The 18,215-nt window shown below is 38.1% G+C and overlaps 1 protein-coding gene across 2 annotated transcripts in view; it reads right to left on the bottom strand.

Moving 5' to 3' along the window:
• Positions 1-16,164, bottom strand: part of LOC102684246 (SR-related CTD-associated factor 8) — a 39,841-nt gene extending 23,677 nt beyond the window's left edge. The window contains exons 1-2 of one of the 2 annotated variants that reach the window (XM_015354063.2): positions 15,947-16,164; positions 12,474-12,557 (exon numbers count right to left, since the gene is read on the bottom strand). In XM_015354063.2, the coding sequence (XP_015209549.2) occupies positions 12,474-12,557; positions 15,947-15,976 (114 nt within the window). In that variant the 5' untranslated portion in view covers positions 15,977-16,164. The remainder of the gene's footprint in view (positions 1-12,473; positions 12,558-15,946) is intronic. The other variant, XM_015354060.2, reaches the window with a different exon arrangement.
• Positions 16,165-18,215: the final 2,051 nt, after the last annotated feature.

Genomic DNA, 18,215 nt, shown 5'->3' with positions numbered 1-18,215 from the left:
TAATTTTGGTACCAATATATAGTTCTCACTATTATCTGTTTTTTTACTCATTTGTATCCACAGCACAACGTTGTTTACAGATCAATCAAGGTACAATACTTTATTAAACTGAGCAGATAGTGAAGAGAGCTCAGTTTGCACAGTACTTCTGAAATCACTGGCAGTGTAGAGAAAAATACATTTTAAATATCTCATTTTAAAACAGGAATTCTGTTAGCCTTAGTCTGAGAAATGAAAAAACTCAGCTGGATTACATACTAAATTCCTGTGGCGCAGTGTGGAATTTGTATGTTTGCCCCATCTTCACATGAGTTTCCTCCCACAGTCCAAGAATGTACTGGTAGATTAACTGGCTTCTGGGAGACCTGGCTCTGGTGTGAGTGTGTGTGCCCTGTGATGGACTGGTGTCCCATCCAGGGTGTACCCTGCCTTGCACTGGTTGCTCAATGAAATAGGGTCCAGCAACCCTGTACTGGATAAAGCAGTTAGAAAATGGATGGATGTTCACTCATTCACAACCTAGCCCAGACTACATGGCAAAGTAAATATGAGGCAGAACAGCAACCAGCATTTGAGCTTGGGAATTGAATTAACATGATATAATACTGCAATGGAGAACAATGCATATAGTTTTAATGGCATTTATAATATTCATACTCAAGAAATTCACCAAAGAAAAGCAACATAATGGAACAGAACTGAAAGGTTAACAGACTAGATTAAAAATAAATCACTTTTTTGCTTGCAGTAAAGGCAACACAAGTGAAATCAGATTAAAGTATTAAGAACTGGATAATATAAATCACCACATCACTTTTTTATACTAAAGACCACTTTTTTATAGTAAAGGTATGCGTGATCATTTTAAAAGTTTCTAACCTCCCCCAAAATATCTAATGTCACACAACACATTTCTTCACGTTTTTTGGCATAGACTAAGATAAATCAAATGCTTTCAATGGGTCTGTTTAAATTATCATAGTGGTGAATTACTGCAAACAACAGAACCTGTCTGGAGTGACAAATAAAAAAAGGTCTCAAAGACATACCCCAGAATTAGACTAATGGAACCCTAATTGGTTATACAATCACTATTAGGTAACACATCACAGCAAAAGCTTTGTTTTAATTAAGATGCAGAATTCGGTAGCTGGTTTGTGTCCAGTTAAGACTTCAGAAAATTGATATGGAAGCCAGTTCACAAAGCTCCAGACAGAGATCCTTGTACTACTACTGCTGAAACATTTCCCTATTAAAATATCCCTTTAACTTGAAAATAAAAATGTAACTACTTAAAATGAACCTTAAAAACAGAATAGGGATGTAAATACTGGTTAATTAAATATATAGGAATACTCGTTTGTTCACTTTGCTAATAATAATGACAAATTATTTTAATCTCACTTAGGAGGTGTTACACAACACAGAAGGACAAACATCACTTAATACAGAGGAACACAATCTCTGGGAATAAATCACAGAAAAAAATCCAGCACAATTCAGAGTTTTTTCCCACAGAAAGTAATTTTTTTAGAACTCCCCTCCTCCACTACCAATGTGTAGACCCGGCCCGGATGATGCGACGATTGCCAAACTACACTAGTACGCTGAACACACCCCCCTACTCTTTTCAAATAACGCCCCATGATTTTTAATAACCACTGGGAGATTTGTAATGACCAACCTTAGCTTTTCCAAGAGGTTTTCCATCCAGTTACCACCCAGGTTCACACCTGTTTAGCTTCAGTTTGAGGTTTCCAGTTTATAACTTTCCTATCTTATCTGCTGGAACTGATCTGAGTGTTCACAGCATTCTCAGGGTACGCTATTAATTGGGGGTAAATTATAACCTTCAGTATAAACAGATTTCACCATTTCTGAGAAGCTACCATTCAGGGTTGCACAAGATAACGTCACATATCCGAGTTGAACAATTCCTAAGAACCCTAAGATAATACCGTAGGATTTTGACATTTACAAATTTAACGAGCCAATTTGCGATTTGCTCTGGCCCCCAGGTCTTGGAAGGTAGAAGAGCAGAGTGGGATGAAACCAAGCTAAAAGTTAAGTGCAACTTTCAGCTTAGCCATGTAAAAGACTAGGAGAACTTAGCTAGTGAGTGACCTTCTCCTCGAGCTCAAGCACATGGCAGGCAGGCACAAGTGTTACATTGAGGAACACCCTTAGAAAATTCAATCATGTTAAAAATGTATGCAAATTCCCTAAAACATGCTCAGATTTGGTTCAACCAACCTTGACAAAATGATCAATTTGGCCTCTCACAAAATACTTCTTTGTTATTTACAGGTCGTATACTTTGTTAAATGTGCCTCAATTTGCAAATCTCTGCAGAGACAATCTATTCTACAATCTTGTGCAACAACATAATTTAATAGTTTGTTAACTTTTTTATAAACACATGGAGGCATTTGTTAATCACCTGAAAGATGCTCGGCAAAGGAGCTCAATAGTGAAATTTCTACTGAGGTTTGGGAAAAGGATTTAAGCAATATCCACAGGTGCTCTATTAATGTTAGACACCAAGACATACATGACTGTGTCCCAAGATACATAAATTCAGAAATGAGTAGAAATATTCCAGTGATCCAGCATTTTTACAGCTTTCTTGTTGGGATAAACATAAGTGTTTGGGAAGAATATATCCCCCAGATCCTGAATTAAGTGTTCAGAATCAAAATTCAGACTAACAAATGCAGAACAATCAGCACTGATGATCAGAACGGTTGTGGACAAAAAATGTCCACAAGTCTTACAGACTAGAAATGTGTCACTGTGCCCTGTTTCAAGAGCTGGTTCAACGAGGAGATTGTTTCTATAGGACAAACACTATGGAGCGATTCCACAAGATGTGGGGTCCCTTTTTTTCATGTTTTGAAAAGACTGAGCTTTGTATTTATCCCAGCTTGTTTTACACATCCAGTCATTCTGCGGTTAGTTCTGCCACAGAGTTTCACTTTATTCTCATCTCAACAAGAAAGCTGTAAAAATGCATGAGAAAGTATGTGCTTTTTGTCCGGGTGTTTTTTTGTTTGTCTTGTTACTATTTTCAAAACTTCTCAAAAAGGGCTACTAATAACTGAATTTATTTAGCCTTAACGGAAACTCTAAACTCTGAAAGGCCCCTGGAACTGACTTGGTCAGTGTCTTTCAACCGATTTTTCTAGGTTTTCATTAGTAGTTACTTTTGAGCATTGTTTTTTTATGTGGAGGTGGCGTGTTACATGGTGTAATTAAAAGTTAAATAAATTCTGATTTAACGGGTCTTCAATTTCAGGTGGTTAGGCCTCTTCTAACTGTTTACTATGCCTGACTGCATGCAAAATGCCTCCGAAAAATACAAATCACTACACTGACAAAAAAACAGCTCCTGGCTGCTATGTTTTTTTTTATTTTCTCCAGAAACGATGCCACAAATGTAGTATTCATTATACTGCCAATCTACTATCCTCTCACACTGATTTTGACCTCTGCAATTAACACAGGGTCCCGCTTTTGACTTTTGAGCAGAGGAGATTTACTTGTAGCAGTCTTCCGCTGCAAGGCGGAACAGGGTTTAGGTTTTATGTATTAAATCCTTATAGTAACTGTCAATCCAATAGTACAGTAAATCCAATAGTATCTGTCACTTCACTACAAAAAGAAAGGTTCATTGGAATGGAACTACAATGGAATGAGGTGTCTTATATGGTTTTATAGTTTATACGACAATTGTTTTTAGAACATTTTTAAATTTATTTTTTATTCCTATTCAACACTTGAAGAAGGCTCCACAGCCAAAACGTTGTGTTTCTCTTCTTCTCTTTTCAGCCTGGAATAAACCTTTACTTGTTCCTTTGCAGCCTCCTGTTACAGCCATTGTGCACCTTTCTACACTGATTCATTCTGAGATGTCACAATCTCTCCAGCACACATGACCACATGATCCGAGAGCTTTCCTGTACCCCGAGTCGTAATGAAGAACCTTTTTATTTTGCTATTACAGTTAAGGAAGAGATGTTTTCTCTTACCACTGAATTAAGCTTAAACCACATTTTATATTTGTGATTTTGGGCAGCACTGCGCCCCTGCGGTGCTGGGGCCTTGGGTTCCAGAACTGGAGTACTATCTGTGTGGAGTCTGTATGTTCGCCCTGTGTTCACAAGGGTTTCCTTCCGCAGTCCAAAGACCTACAGGCAGGTTTAACTGGTTTTGGGATAAACAGACCCTCGTGCGAGTTGGTGTGTTTGTGCCTGTGTGCACCGTGTGATGGACTGTGTCGGACAGTGTGTATTCTGCCTTGCACCCTCTGCTTGCCAGGGTAGGCTCTGGCTCCCCCACACTCCTGTATGGTATACACTGATTAAATAATGGATGGGTGGATAAACACACTCTATATTGAGTGGGTTGAAGACGTATGTCCAGTTAGTTCTGTGACTGAGAGAACACGCAGTAATAAGGTTACAGTGACTAGCTGCAGTTTCCAACAGCGGAATTGCTTTGCTGCAGCATTTTTAGCCTGTGTTTTACAAACAAGAACTGAAGCTCTGTAAGAATTTAAAGAAGCAGAATACTTACACTTCTGCTGCACTATCTGTAAATCATGATGTATTTGTTTCATGGACTCCAATGTAATACTTCCATACATTCTATTCTATTGTGCAAGGTTTATTGCTTCTAAAAGTCCACAAACTAAGATGTGATTTAAACTAATTATTTTAACAATTGCACTTCAATACCTCAACTTACATATATAGTTTATGAAATTTCATAAAGATACTTTGTAACTATACCTATATAAGGTGCAAGATGTTAGAATATAAGTTTAGAATTTTCCCAGCTGTAAAGAAGTAGCACAGTAGCCTCTTCCCACAGGTGTTACTTTCTGGTGAAAGGGGCTCAAAGATAATTCTGTAACTCTTCCTTCAAAAACTTTCAGTTCTGAAATGCCTCACTGCTGTACACCAAACCTCCCTGGAATTAAGTAACGTGAGAGAAGTCTAAACTGGCGTCTGATCCTAGGAGGTTCTCAGCCAAGACAGTTTCCACACTTCCAAAGACGCCGATTATCTTCACCAGTCTGTACCAACTAATAACGATAAACCCAACTTTATGTTAATTTTTCTATACAGGATGCTAATCCTAAAATAGGGGCCAATGGCCCCAAAACATTTCCAAGTAATGGTGAGCTGTGATTTTAATTTATATTCTAATGCAAGATGAGCTTTTTGAAGCAAATTTCTTCATAAAATACTGCTGTTCCAAGAGATCATCCAGTTTTGTATTTCAGATTTAAATTTAATAATAATAATAAAATTATGCTAGGTGATAGTTGAAAAGAATCAATGAATTTTCTAATGAATATTATTTTGCAAGTACCTACACTTTTAGGCCACAATTTTTTACCTTAATTGCCTTTTATCATCCTTTAAGTTTCCTTTTAGAATGACAGAAAAATATTTCTGTTGAATACGTAATTTCACAAAGACCTTTAAAATCCATTAAAGTCAACTGTATCTCATGGTATACAACCCTGAATCAATTATTTTAGGTCTAAATTAAGGTGATCATTTATAATTGAATTACCTGAGTCAAATTCCTGAAAGATGATTGAGTCATCCCACATGCTCCTTAACAATGATGACTATGGGCAGGATCAGACACATGTTTGCGTGTTGTTTATAGAAAGAAATTAATGTCTGATAAGGAAGGTGAACTGAAAATGTGATTAATAATTCAACTAGGTAGCTGCGTCAGCATGCAGAGGCTGCAAAGGAATAAGATTTATTCCCTGCTGTAAAGAGAAGAAAAATAAAACAACGTTTTGGCTGTAAACCTTTTTTGGCTGTGGAAGAAGCCGAAGAAGGCTCCACAGCCAAAACATTTTTCTTCTTCTCTTTTCAGCATTGAATAAACCTTAACTTCTGATTAATAATGCCTGTTTATTGTTTTCCCCACTTTTGCATCTGAACAACCTCTCTGAAAAACAATACTAATACAGGAGCAGCCTGCCCTCTCCAATTGCAGAAATCAACATCACACCTTTACAGTGTGTCCGATACTTTTTATACTTTATCCTTCACCTGAGAACCGTTAAACTACTTCAAAACAATAAAAACAAAACCACTTCGGCAGAGACAGATACAAGCAGCACTATAGTATTATGTATGAAGAAACTATTTCATTTCCTCTCCCCGTCTTCAAAACTTTCTTACAATATGCTAGAATACAAAAAGGAAAAGTCCCAAATGTAGGCTGATGCAGGCCTCAGTGAGGATTTCTGAATGAACTGTTGAGTTGTTACCCAGCAGCTATGACTGCCATATGGACAAATCTTTGATGCATAATTCAACAAGTTTGTACAAAAATACTGATAATTACCAAGATTATTTTTTGTACTCAGCTGAATTTTCCTTCTATAAATGAAATCATAAAAAACCTACAGGGGGAACAGAATTATTACATACTCAATTTTAAATACACCTATTCCCTTCAACATAATCCATCTAAACAATGCTTTAAATAGTTTTGAATACCACAGTCTGTACTTTTATGCTGAATGTTTCTTAAGAAGGAATGCACATTTCTCTGCATAATCAACAGCATACTTCTGTATGTACTGCCTTCTGTGCCACTGTGCCACTATACTGAGTACTCTTGCAGAATCCCTTCATATAAACTTGGGTTTCTACACCACAATCTCAACTTCAATGTTTAAAGATAAACAGACAGCATTAGATATATAAAAGTCTAAAGGAAAATCCTACAATCAGCACCAAATGGCCTTCAAACTTTTGCTGGGGGCATGGTTTCTTAGCAACCAAGAAAGCAGCCAAAGAGAAGGAAAGCTCTTCACTGATTTTTCAAAATTGGAATTAACCAAGGTACAACCAAAAACCCAAAGTCTCAAGGTCACACAGCCAAGAGAGAAGCAGTCAGTTTACCTACTTAAGGTTTAAAATCCGGTAAAATACTGCAAACACATCAGGGCACTCAATAATCTGATTATACTTCTCTGGCAAGTAGCAATAGTAACTATGGGAGTAAATGTGAATTAAGCGCTTCACATTCTATGATCTCAGACATCAAGATGTCTATAGATAAGCAATACGAGAATAATATAAACAAGGAATATGCCCCAAAGAGCTGTTTTTGTTTTTTAAAATCAGAAATCAATTGAATTATTATCATCGTTTCAAAAAAGCACAAATGCAAGTCCTTAAAAAACAAGCACAAACGCCCTCCTGCTCTGCCATTATTTTTAGCTCCAATAAGATGGACATACACCCTGTGGATAGGTTCAATTGCTCAGATCATCTCAGCCAGACTCCATTTAGTACTAGTTCCCACAGGAAATATTTACTCTTATGAAAACGATTGAGATGAAAGCTCTCAAGAGAATAATAAAGAGCCAACATATAAGTGATCGAGCTCTTTTTCTTCTTCATCTTCCTTTGAAACAGCCCATCTCCTACCTAAGCTGGTTAGGACTCCCTTATCTCCCTGATACTCTCTCACGCCCCTCCTCCTGCTTCACTTTCACTGCTTTGGGAGTGCTTGGAGAGCTGCTGAGGGAAGGGAAAGAGGAATTATTCACAGGTAATCACTTTTACTTTGGCAACCAGTTTTAACGACTCAAGTAATTCAAATGGTGCTCTCAAGATGCGATAACAAAGCAAGCAGAGAACTCAAAGCAACAAACCTGCAATGCAACAGATGTCGTGGAATGAATGTCTGCTGCTGTATATGTTCTTTTAGATTTATCAACAATGACATAATGTTAATTTTTGAGTCTGACATAAATCATTAGTTGTAGAGCCATGCTGGAAGCCTTCTGCTCTCCTAGACTTGCCAGATTGCATTGCCTTTGCTGACTGAAGGCTACAAAAACATCCAAATGCAAAAATTATGGACACCTGCTGAATTCTGAAATACCACAACATCGTTACTTCTTGAAGTTACAGAATCCAATAAAGAAAACCTACGTTTTCAGACAAAAACAGAGATACTGACAAAGTGTTGGTTGATTCCCTTCACTAAGTATTCATTGCTAAGAACACTGTTTTGTTCTCATTAAACATACGGGTTCATATCCAGTTCTTTAATAAACAGTCTGCTCTAAGACTCAAGTTTCCCAGTATTAGAAAAAATGTGGTTACTCTGAGACTGTCCGCAGAGTAACCACATTTTTTGCAATATTGTAACGGCAAGTTAAGGAATTGGTGCCGTTTTCCCAAACATGGCTACCACACTCAGCTGGGCTCCAGTACAATAATACTGACCTACGAAAATGTTGTGTGAACTGTAGACCATGAAGAGAAAAATTAAATCAAAATACTTGCTTAGCTACCTTCAAATCATCATTCTCCCTGTGGACATATTGGGGTTCATCTGCTATAAAGGCACTCCAAAACTTTGACTTATGAAAAGGCAGCACAACCCTGGAAAACGCAGAGCCTCGACTCTGCTGAGCGATACGAGGTGTGGCACGTGTGGAGAACGCAGCTAACAGAAAACATCAGAGCAAGCCGGCCTTCACTGAGGAAGGAGGCCTCAGGGTGCCACAGACAGCTATACGACAGAAGCCTGTCACAGTCAATACAGCAAGTACACATGGCTGACCTAACTCTGCAAACGTGTAATAAGAAATGTTAAGCACCCATCGATGTACGTGCTAGGAAGGGAAAGAAAGATAAAACTGAAATGACAAAAAACGATTTCCAAAGGCACTTGGCTGACTACTGGAAGCACCTGATCTGATGAACATGAATATACGACAGTACGAGTGCTGCCAACTTGGAAATATAACAGAGTAAGTGAAACACACTGTAAATACTGAGGAGAGACGGGTGCCCATGCTGATTATGTTTTCAATCACGTATACTGCACTGCACTGAATGCAAGAGTGGGGCCAACAGCAACTTTGAAAGTCACAGAATTGAGGGGCTGAGATGGGAGAAAATATTCATGAGTAAACGATATCCCTCATCTCCCCACAAAGGGGGGTTGGATGGAACCGGACAAAAAACCTCTCTCAAGATTACAACAAAGCTCCTAAGTGATAACTCAAACGTGGGAATAATGTTTTGTGGTCAGAAAAGACAAAATCGGAAGTTTATGGTCTAAAGGCAAAGCACTACCTCTGACAAGAAGCTTGTATAGTGCATCACTCAGTCAGCACCCTCCCTGCTATCAAGCACGGTGGCGGCAGCATCATTATATCACAGTTCTGTTTCTCATCAGCAGGGACAGGGAAGATTGCCAAGACTGATGGGAACATACATGGAGCAAAGTCCAAATGACAAGTGACAAAGGTTTCGAAGACAAAAACCTTTTTCCCTAAAACTGGGACAACAATTAAACTTTCAGCAGGACAATGAACCACAGCTACACTTTAGTAGCTTAAGAATAAGAAAGTGAACGTCCTTAATACGCCCAATCAAAGTCCTGACTCAAATCCTGATGAGAAACTGTGGAAAGATGCCATGAGAGAGCCTTCACAAAATACTGCGTCCACATCCCTGATTATTTATGCAATTAACATGTTTTATCATTTTCTCTTAATTTTTTGTCGATATTTGCTATAAGTTATCTGGCCCTTAGAAGTCTTCCGTTTGAACTTTTAATATTTTATTCAAAACTTGACTTTCTAAAAAATTGTATACGTAACTTTGTGATCTGTAAACAGGACACCATCAGGAGGGTCTGAATTCTCCTGCAAGGCACTGTATTGTTAATCTCCAACTCTGCTACATCTGCCAGGAAGGGCTGGAAGTTAGTCAGTTGTGAACAGCATTTGATGTGTTTTAGAGATTCTTGCTGTGTCTGTGTAGTTAAAACCACTGAAAAACTACAGTTTTTGTCTTATATTCTAAAATAAATACAAGTCTTAAAACGTATTAATGCATTTGGGTGTAACTATGAGCCGCAACAAAACCTATACTGTAAAGTGCAGCTGCCGACACAGATTAATAAATAAACAATTTCTGTCTCTTGTGTACTCATTAAATACAGAAATCTCGGAGACCGAGATTAAATTCGTGAATGTTTCCAGCCCAAAATGTTCCTACATGGATGCTGTAACAGGCATGATGCATTTCAAGGCACCAACACCTCCTCTTCTCGTACTACAGGAAGGCACAGGAGGCCAGACTGAGAGGAGTAGATGTTGAGATTGTCACTGTGGCATCATGGAGATGTTCTGAATCATATGGTTATTATACATTAACATCAACACTGAAGAGTATCAAATCTGAAGAGCAGTTTGATACACTTTATGCTTGATTTTTGTTTCATACCCGATTTCCATTTAATTTTTTATTATATTTTGGACATTTAACACTAACTCTATCCCCTCTTTCACATGTATAATAAAAGAAAAAAAGAGGGGGGAAAATAGAAAATAAACAGAAAATCAAAATGACAGATGAATCTTTATACAAGTTCTGACGGAAGCACTTTTCTGACTGCGCCATGAAGCTACAATATCTTTCCCATTTTAATCTTTTTGCAAATATATGTTGCCAAATTCTAAATCTAAGAGTACTTTTCTCTGGAAGATATATTTCATTCATTGAGACCTTCCACATTTGAGCACTTGGTCTATCGGGCTTTTACCAGTGACTAGTGATGTTTCATGACTGCAATTCTGACAACAATGCACATGTATTTCTCTGCCTCTGGTGACAGTTCATCTAATGCTTGTGCCAAAAGGTCCAGGGATCAGTTTTAAGCTAAAAAAAAACTAAATAATTCCTCAAGAAACTTCCATGTACACTCATACCCTGGTATAAGGACGTTCGATATATACATTTTCGCTAATTCGAGCACAAGAAATTTGTATCTCGTAATTTCCGATTCGTAATTTGAAGTTCGAAAGTGACGGACTTTGGCCTAGAACCTCCTGCGAACATCGGAATTCAGCGCCAGGGAACAGCTGTCTGTTTTTGGACGGGGGGTGTGGTTAAGGAAGCCGTGAGGCAGCAGTGCTTTGTTTATGGTCACAGCAAAAGATTGTGGTCTCATTTTCAAAGTGTTTTTTTGTGTTTGTTTTGTAGTTGCTGTTCATTACGGGCTCTAACGAAAAGAAAAAAGTTTCTTTAGCATAATAGTCGACAACAGTATGCATATCGTCCTAGCCAGCCGCTTGGATAGTGATCGATCACGAAAGAAGGAAAAGTGTAAATATGATATCAATTATTTTACAGCTATAGTTGGCTTATTTGAGTAGAACTGCGTTGTTCACTTAGCTTCGTATAATGGTCTGTATGGTATTATATAGTTAGAGTGGCTTTGAATGAATCAATCCTTGGTTCGGAACAGGGTGGAATTTTCCCAATGAGAAATAATGGAATTTTTATTTTCAATTTACGGTCTCCTGCCTTCCGAACAGATTTTCAGGAACAAATGAGTATATTTAATGACTTTGCATGATCAAAATGACAGTGTATAATTTGACAGGTGTTCACTGTAGTTATACTCAAAAGATTTGTCATATTTGACTTATAACTGGGGGTCCTAAAATAACAAATATGGACTTTCCATGCTTTATCTCTCCATGAAGAAGTGTTAAAGGTTTTATGCAGATTTAAACATCTATCCTTCTATTCTTCAATTGCTATGCAAGTGCAAGCTCCTTTTCCTTACTCCTCTCTTATATTCCTCCTTTATTTTCTAATATTCTGTAACCTTCTGATATAAAACGCCACAAGATGTTTCTACCTTGACTTTATATCATATTTTATTAATGGGTCTATACCTGTCATTATTCTCTGGCTCAAACTGTCTTTAAGATAACATCTAAACTGAGAGTTATGCAAACCAAATGTCTAGACCAAGTGTTAAAATGTTACAATGCCATATCACATTGTGTCGAAATTATAGAGTACTAGTAGGGCCTCATTTGGAATACTGTGGAGAGTTTTGATCTCCACATTTTAGAAAAGTTGCTGCTCAGGAAGTAGTCAAACTATCAGATTCCTTTGTGGCCAGGAATGTAGGTTCTGCTCTGGAGGGCTAAAAACTAAGCTGTTTTAGTCTTGAACAGAAAAGATCACAAGATCTGATGGGCAAATACTGAAATTACCCAAAGGCACTGACAATGCCAGCCCAGTGACCTTCTTCAGTATCAACAGTGAAACATAAATCATAGGACACAACTGGAAACTATGCTGAAATGTACTCAAACTGGGAACAGGGGGCACTTCTTTATCTTTATCCAAGGGTTTGTGGGACTTTGGAAGAACCTAAAACCAGTCCAATAACATGGCTTTATTCAAGGAAAAGGAGGAAGGTACACTCATATAAACTACTACTATCACCTACCAAATGGGCAAGATGTCCTGAATGTCCTCATGTGATTTACAACTACCCTTAAAATCTTACTGAGAGATAACAAGTAACTTAACTCCCATCAAAATTAAACTTCGTTTAAAGGCAAACTTATTTTATTTTCTTTCTCTGCATAAAATACTTACCTTTATAGCTTTAATAGCTGACTTTGTTATCTGGGTCATTTTTGCTTTGGAGATAGGTGGCTTGTATTCGTTCAAAGTGTACAACTGAAAAAGAAAAAAAAATCAAATTGTAAAACAAATCTAAAGGCTTAATAATAACTTTTATTTATGAAGTGCATTTCCAAAGCCCAGCTTTCTTAAAATTGACGCAAAAACTGTACACTATTGTAATTAATTAAGTTTCCATGACCAACATTCAGCACCTGCTACAACTTATAAAAGGCCCAGCTAATGGACAGGCTTTGACGGCGAGAACACAACATGCACAAACAGAACTGTATGGCAAAACATATGAAAAGGCACCACAAACACGGCAGTCTTCTCCTATTCTGTTTATTGCTGTAGAGCCTCCTTCATGGACATGACTTTCACTTCCATGACTTTCTTTTCCTATCTGTTTGTTAATCCATCTTCTACAGTGGAACTGCTCTTGTATTTGGAACTTTCCTTCCATGGTGCTGTGGATTTATGGGATTAAGGTGTTTGACAAACAAATATGTGACTGAAAAGGGCGATTTGAGTTTAAACAAAGACCTGTCTGAACTATTATCGCCCTACTCCCCACTTCGCAAGCTTCGCTCTTCCAACTCTGGTCTCCTAACTGTCCCCCAAGCCCGTCTACACTCTATAGGTGACAGGGCCTTCTCCTGTTATGCCCGCAAGCTCTGGAAATCTCTCCCCAAGGATATAAGAGTCACCTTCTCTAAACTCCTTCAAATCCAGACTCAAAACCGTCTTCTTTAGAAGAGTCTTTACTTAACTGGTTCCAGTCTTTACCCCTCTGCCCCTACTATACTATACTGTCTCCTGTGTACTGTATGTGATTTATCTTGTGTATTTATTTAAGGCACTATGTAAAATGAAGTTTTTATTATTATGTTTTACCTATGGTATTAATCTCTACTTTGCAAACTTCTGGAATTTAAGTACCTTACTTTTAGAAATGCAACACTCTTATTTTATGTGGGGAGCTGCGTCAGCATGCGTAGGCTGCAAAGGAACAAGTAATAGGTTTATTCCATGCTGAAAAAAAGAAGAAAGAGAACACAACGTTTCGGCCGTGGAGCCTTCTTCAGGTGTCAAACCTTCAGGTGACACCTGAAGAAGGCTCCACGGCCGAAACGTTGTGTTCTCTTTCTTCTTTTTTTCAGCATGGAATAAACCTATTACTTGTTCCTTTGCACTCTTATTTTATTAATAGAAAAATCATCTTTATAGCCCTCCATGAATATGAATATGTAAGTCAGTAGTAGTTTTTCACTTTTTATTTTCCTAAATCACAGCAATTTTGAAATCCTAACAGCTAGATCCACAACAACCAAAACAGAACTTTATTTTAATATAAAAGTTTTCTGTTTGTGGTACAGTACCTTTATGTAGCCTGGTATCACAAAGCATACAATATTGAACGCTTCTACTTCTGCAATGCAAAAGATTTTTGTAGACACTGCACATTCTACAAACCGAGCAAATATTTTACTGAAATCCCAAATCATTGTTTAAAAGGGGGGCATCTTTTTTAAGATATGGAATTTATCTAAGCTTAAGTGCACTTGTGGATATTCAACTGGCAGTCCTTTCAATCCACTTCAGTACAGAACTCTGCTATAATACTAATACCAACCTGCTGAATTATCTAATGATTATTACAACCATTCAACAATTAAGATATGCGCAATAAAGATGAGTAGCTCACAACTCTCGAGATTCTCACAATCTAAATGAGATTTTTCAAGATAAAATTCTTGGAAATTCCTTTTTTTACACAGAAATACATAAGATGTGCGGTTTTATACTACTGTATTTAGAAATTTCTACTGGTTTTTGTTTCAGTGCTTGTTTCGGAAAACTTGCTAATGTAGCCAACACACTTGCATATTTTTAGCTTAGCATCTGAAAGAAGAGAGCAGGGTGCTGGATGCTGATTACTGCATTGATTTTCTTTTAATGATGAGGTAGCAGATCTCAGGCGATAATGCATTTTACTAGCAAAGTCACCTGCCCCCTTCCACTGTTAAACTTTTATGCATTATTATCGCTGTCTTCCAGTTGTCTGAAATAAAGTTTCAGAAAGAAGACTTTGTAGCCATTGCAAAAAGTGTCAGTTTCCGCCTGGCATGATGTCCCCTCAAACATTCTGTAATATCTCTGGAAGTTTATACAGTAGAATCCTGGTTTATGGCTTAATTTAAAGCTAAGCAAGTCACTATTATCAATGAAAGGGAAGGACTATTTAATTAACAGTTAGGACCACAAACTTACCATGTTTATTAACTAAGATTGGGGTTACAATGTGAAGAAAAAAAGGCATGTCTAAAGAGCCAAGGTGCCTTACTGAACCTTTGGTTTTTAAAGATCTTTAAAAATAAATACCAGAGTGTGTTATACGTGACAATTGCCAGTTTAATGGCAACTTCCTACCCGAATTGAAAATAAAACATATTAGCCTAGGAAACATATGATAAAATAAACAAAATAAACCTGGCTGCTTAAAAATGACGTTCTTTTTTGACTGGTACGGTATCTGTCCAACGCTCACAGGCCTACAACTTAAATATTTACTTCGTAAAGCCATGTTTTAAAATATTCTGATCAGCCTTGTACACGATCGTGTATTACAAGAAGCATTTCAGCTCCAATTAATGAATAATAGAAAAATAAACCATTATATAAACATTATATAATGATGTTTTCTCGCATTACTGGCTATTCTGTAGAGACTGTTTTTTTCCACTGGGCCCATCCGCCTGGTGCATTCGCTGCTTAAAGCTACAACGCACTCCCAGTGATAAAAACACATATATTTACACTCATAATTTAAATCTTAAAACGACTGTACTTCTCTGATAGTTAGTTTAAAATAGAGAACGGTGTTTACGTCTACCCTGAAGGTAATACTCCTAATACGGGTTCTTTCACGGGGTTCAGGGGATTGCCAGTTTCAATCTCGTTACGCGTTCAACTACAACCTGTTATTGAAACTAGCTACGCCATTCCATTAGTAATTTAAACTAATTCGCTGTTAATCAGATCGTTAGTCAGGTTAACACTATTGCAAACGTACCACAGCCTAAGCCTAGCCGGCATTTATGCGGTACCCGTTCTGCGAGACAATAAAGACGCTGCTATTACAGCCCTCTTTAAAACACGGGCAACTTCGCGTTTAAGACCTGTTTCCTCCTCTACAAAACTACCCTAATATTATAATTCGTTCTTAAAACGAGCGAAAGTAGGCGATACGCGCTTTCTGCGTTGACTTTGCCGTGCTGTTTATCTAGTGTTAGCTCTGCAGAGAAAAGAATGAGGCCCAGCGCCCACTGCCCACTGCCCCCGCTCCCTCCGGCAGAACAGCCAAGCTACGTGCCTCACGCATGAAATAAAACAAAAACTACACGACGGTTTGGTGGGGTCAGGTGCAAGATGAACATACAAACCTCGCCGTTAAACGCCTTAACTGCCTCCATGGTGCTGTACTTCGCGGTGCCGAGCTCGTTTCTTTCGGGGGCAGCGGCGTCGCTTTCACAGCCCCACTCGCTGCATGCTCCGGGTCGATCTGTGTGTGTGCGAGATGGAGGGGAGGCAGCCAATATGGCGGCTGCGCCTGAACACAAACACCGAGAGAGCAGCCAAGCGTCCGTGTTCGGGCATTGCAATCCGTCCGCCCGACGGCGACGACCAGTGTTTGGGTACTGCCGTTGCTTCAGTTCCTACCCCCACCTCTCTCACACAAACACACACCTCTTGAGGTAAAAAAAAAAAATGTTGCTCTGTGTAAAATTTTAAAACGAGTGTTGTGAGGTCCATTCTGTAAAATAATTAAACTTCAGGTTTTTAATTATCGCTTTCCTTTGCGATTTTAATTTTAGGCCCTCACACGCCTTCCTCTGTCAGCACACACAAACACAGTATGTTTTTGAGCGTAGATGTCACCCGCCTCTTGACTTAGTTTGACTTTTGTTAACTTTTGTGAAATCTTGCTTGTACTATGAACAAAGGAAAGTTGTGTTTTCTTGAATTCGGTGTCTTTTTTCTTTTCTCGGTATGGCTTCCGAGATCACAGCAGCAGAGATTACTCCAATCAATATTTCTGCCCCTTTTCGTCTTTGATTTACAACATTTTATAATGTATGTTACTCCTTTTTCTTTTATAATATTCTATTTAAGAAAACTTCTAACTGTAAGAATACACATTGTAATATAAGCAAGGTTATGTGTACATAGTGTTGGATTGTTCTATGTGATGTGTGAGTGACTATCTTCAGCATTTTCCTCATTTACTGGTACAGGAGACTTTGCTGTTGGATAAAACGCCCATTTTGCCTGACAGAAGATATCCATTATTTTATTGAGCAAAAAAAATAGACAGCGGGGTTACGACATTGTAGCCTAGTAACTTTAATTAGAAACTAATTAAAATTAAATCTTGTCAGTCTTGCGTGGTATCCTTTACCTGAGGAACAAGTAATAGGTTTACTCCATGCTGAAAAGAGAAGAAAGAAAACACAACGTTTCAGCCGTGGAGCCTTCTTCGGGTGTGAGCCTCCCACCTCGCACGCCCGAAACTTTGCGTTTTCTTTCTTCTCTTTTCAGCATGGAGTAAACCTATTGTTCCTTTGCAGCCTACGCATGCTGACGCAGCTCCCCACCTGAACTACTTCATCCTTTAGTTGAGATGTCAAACTCAGATACTTCAGTTGACACCCAACACAATCTTACTACACAACCTTGTAGTTGAGGTTCACCGTCAAAATGTAAAAACTACAATTGTTGCTGTATTGGTAGATGATGTTGGTATCTTTTCTATGGAATACACGGGTATCTACGAGCCCCTAAACACTTTTAATCCTATTGAGCACCATTGCTGATTTACTTACAAGGTATCAAAAGAAATGTACTATTATTTATGAATGTTTTCATGAAACACATGGATTTTGGATACCGAAAATCCATGTGCTTCATGTCAACTTTTTAGCGACAGTCAATTGATTTCAATCTCATCACAGGTGACGAGATGATTTCACCTACTGAATGTTAAACCTGGTGAAAGTCAAGGTTATGAAGAGAACAACGTTTCTCTAACAACTTTATCCTGATGTAATTCGACAGCTAGTAGCAATGACAATTGAAGACACTGGTGCTTAAAGTCAATTTAGGGGGAAAAAAAATTAGTCACTCCCAAATCTGTTTGACTCATGATCACCATTGCCTGTTCATTTTGGGTTGTCATTTACTTTGGTAAAATCATCATCAAGCAGTTCAATCAAGACATGAACTCAAGAGCAACGAAACTTGATTTGTAATGAACAGTTGACCCATTCATTTTCAAAGCCAATTGTCAGAGTAGAGGGATGTCACCTGATCAAAAAAAAGTGCAGAAAACTGGAAGACCTATTCATTCCTAACAAATGGTACATAGTGTTTTCTCAAAAGATTACGGTGCTCTGGCCTTCAGTTTTAACAGTATATTCTTAATATCAATAGGCAAATTATGAATAAATACACGCAGTATCACAGTGATTTTTTTTAACCGTAATATTTTATGGCAACTAAAATGCCATCTCATGTTGCCTTTGTAATGACTTACCGCGAGGCTGACAAAACTGAAAGCAAGCACCTAGCACAATTCATTACCTCTCTCCAGCTGCAGGATACAATTTAGGTTTTGGATGTTGTGGTCCTACTGTAGTTTTTTTTCATACCTGT

The sequence above is a fragment of the Lepisosteus oculatus genome, chromosome 2 (assembly GCF_040954835.1).
Source record: "Lepisosteus oculatus isolate fLepOcu1 chromosome 2, fLepOcu1.hap2, whole genome shotgun sequence".
Taxonomy (NCBI): Eukaryota; Metazoa; Chordata; class Actinopteri; order Semionotiformes; family Lepisosteidae; genus Lepisosteus; species Lepisosteus oculatus.
This window is presented reverse-complemented; position numbering and strand designations above follow the sequence as displayed.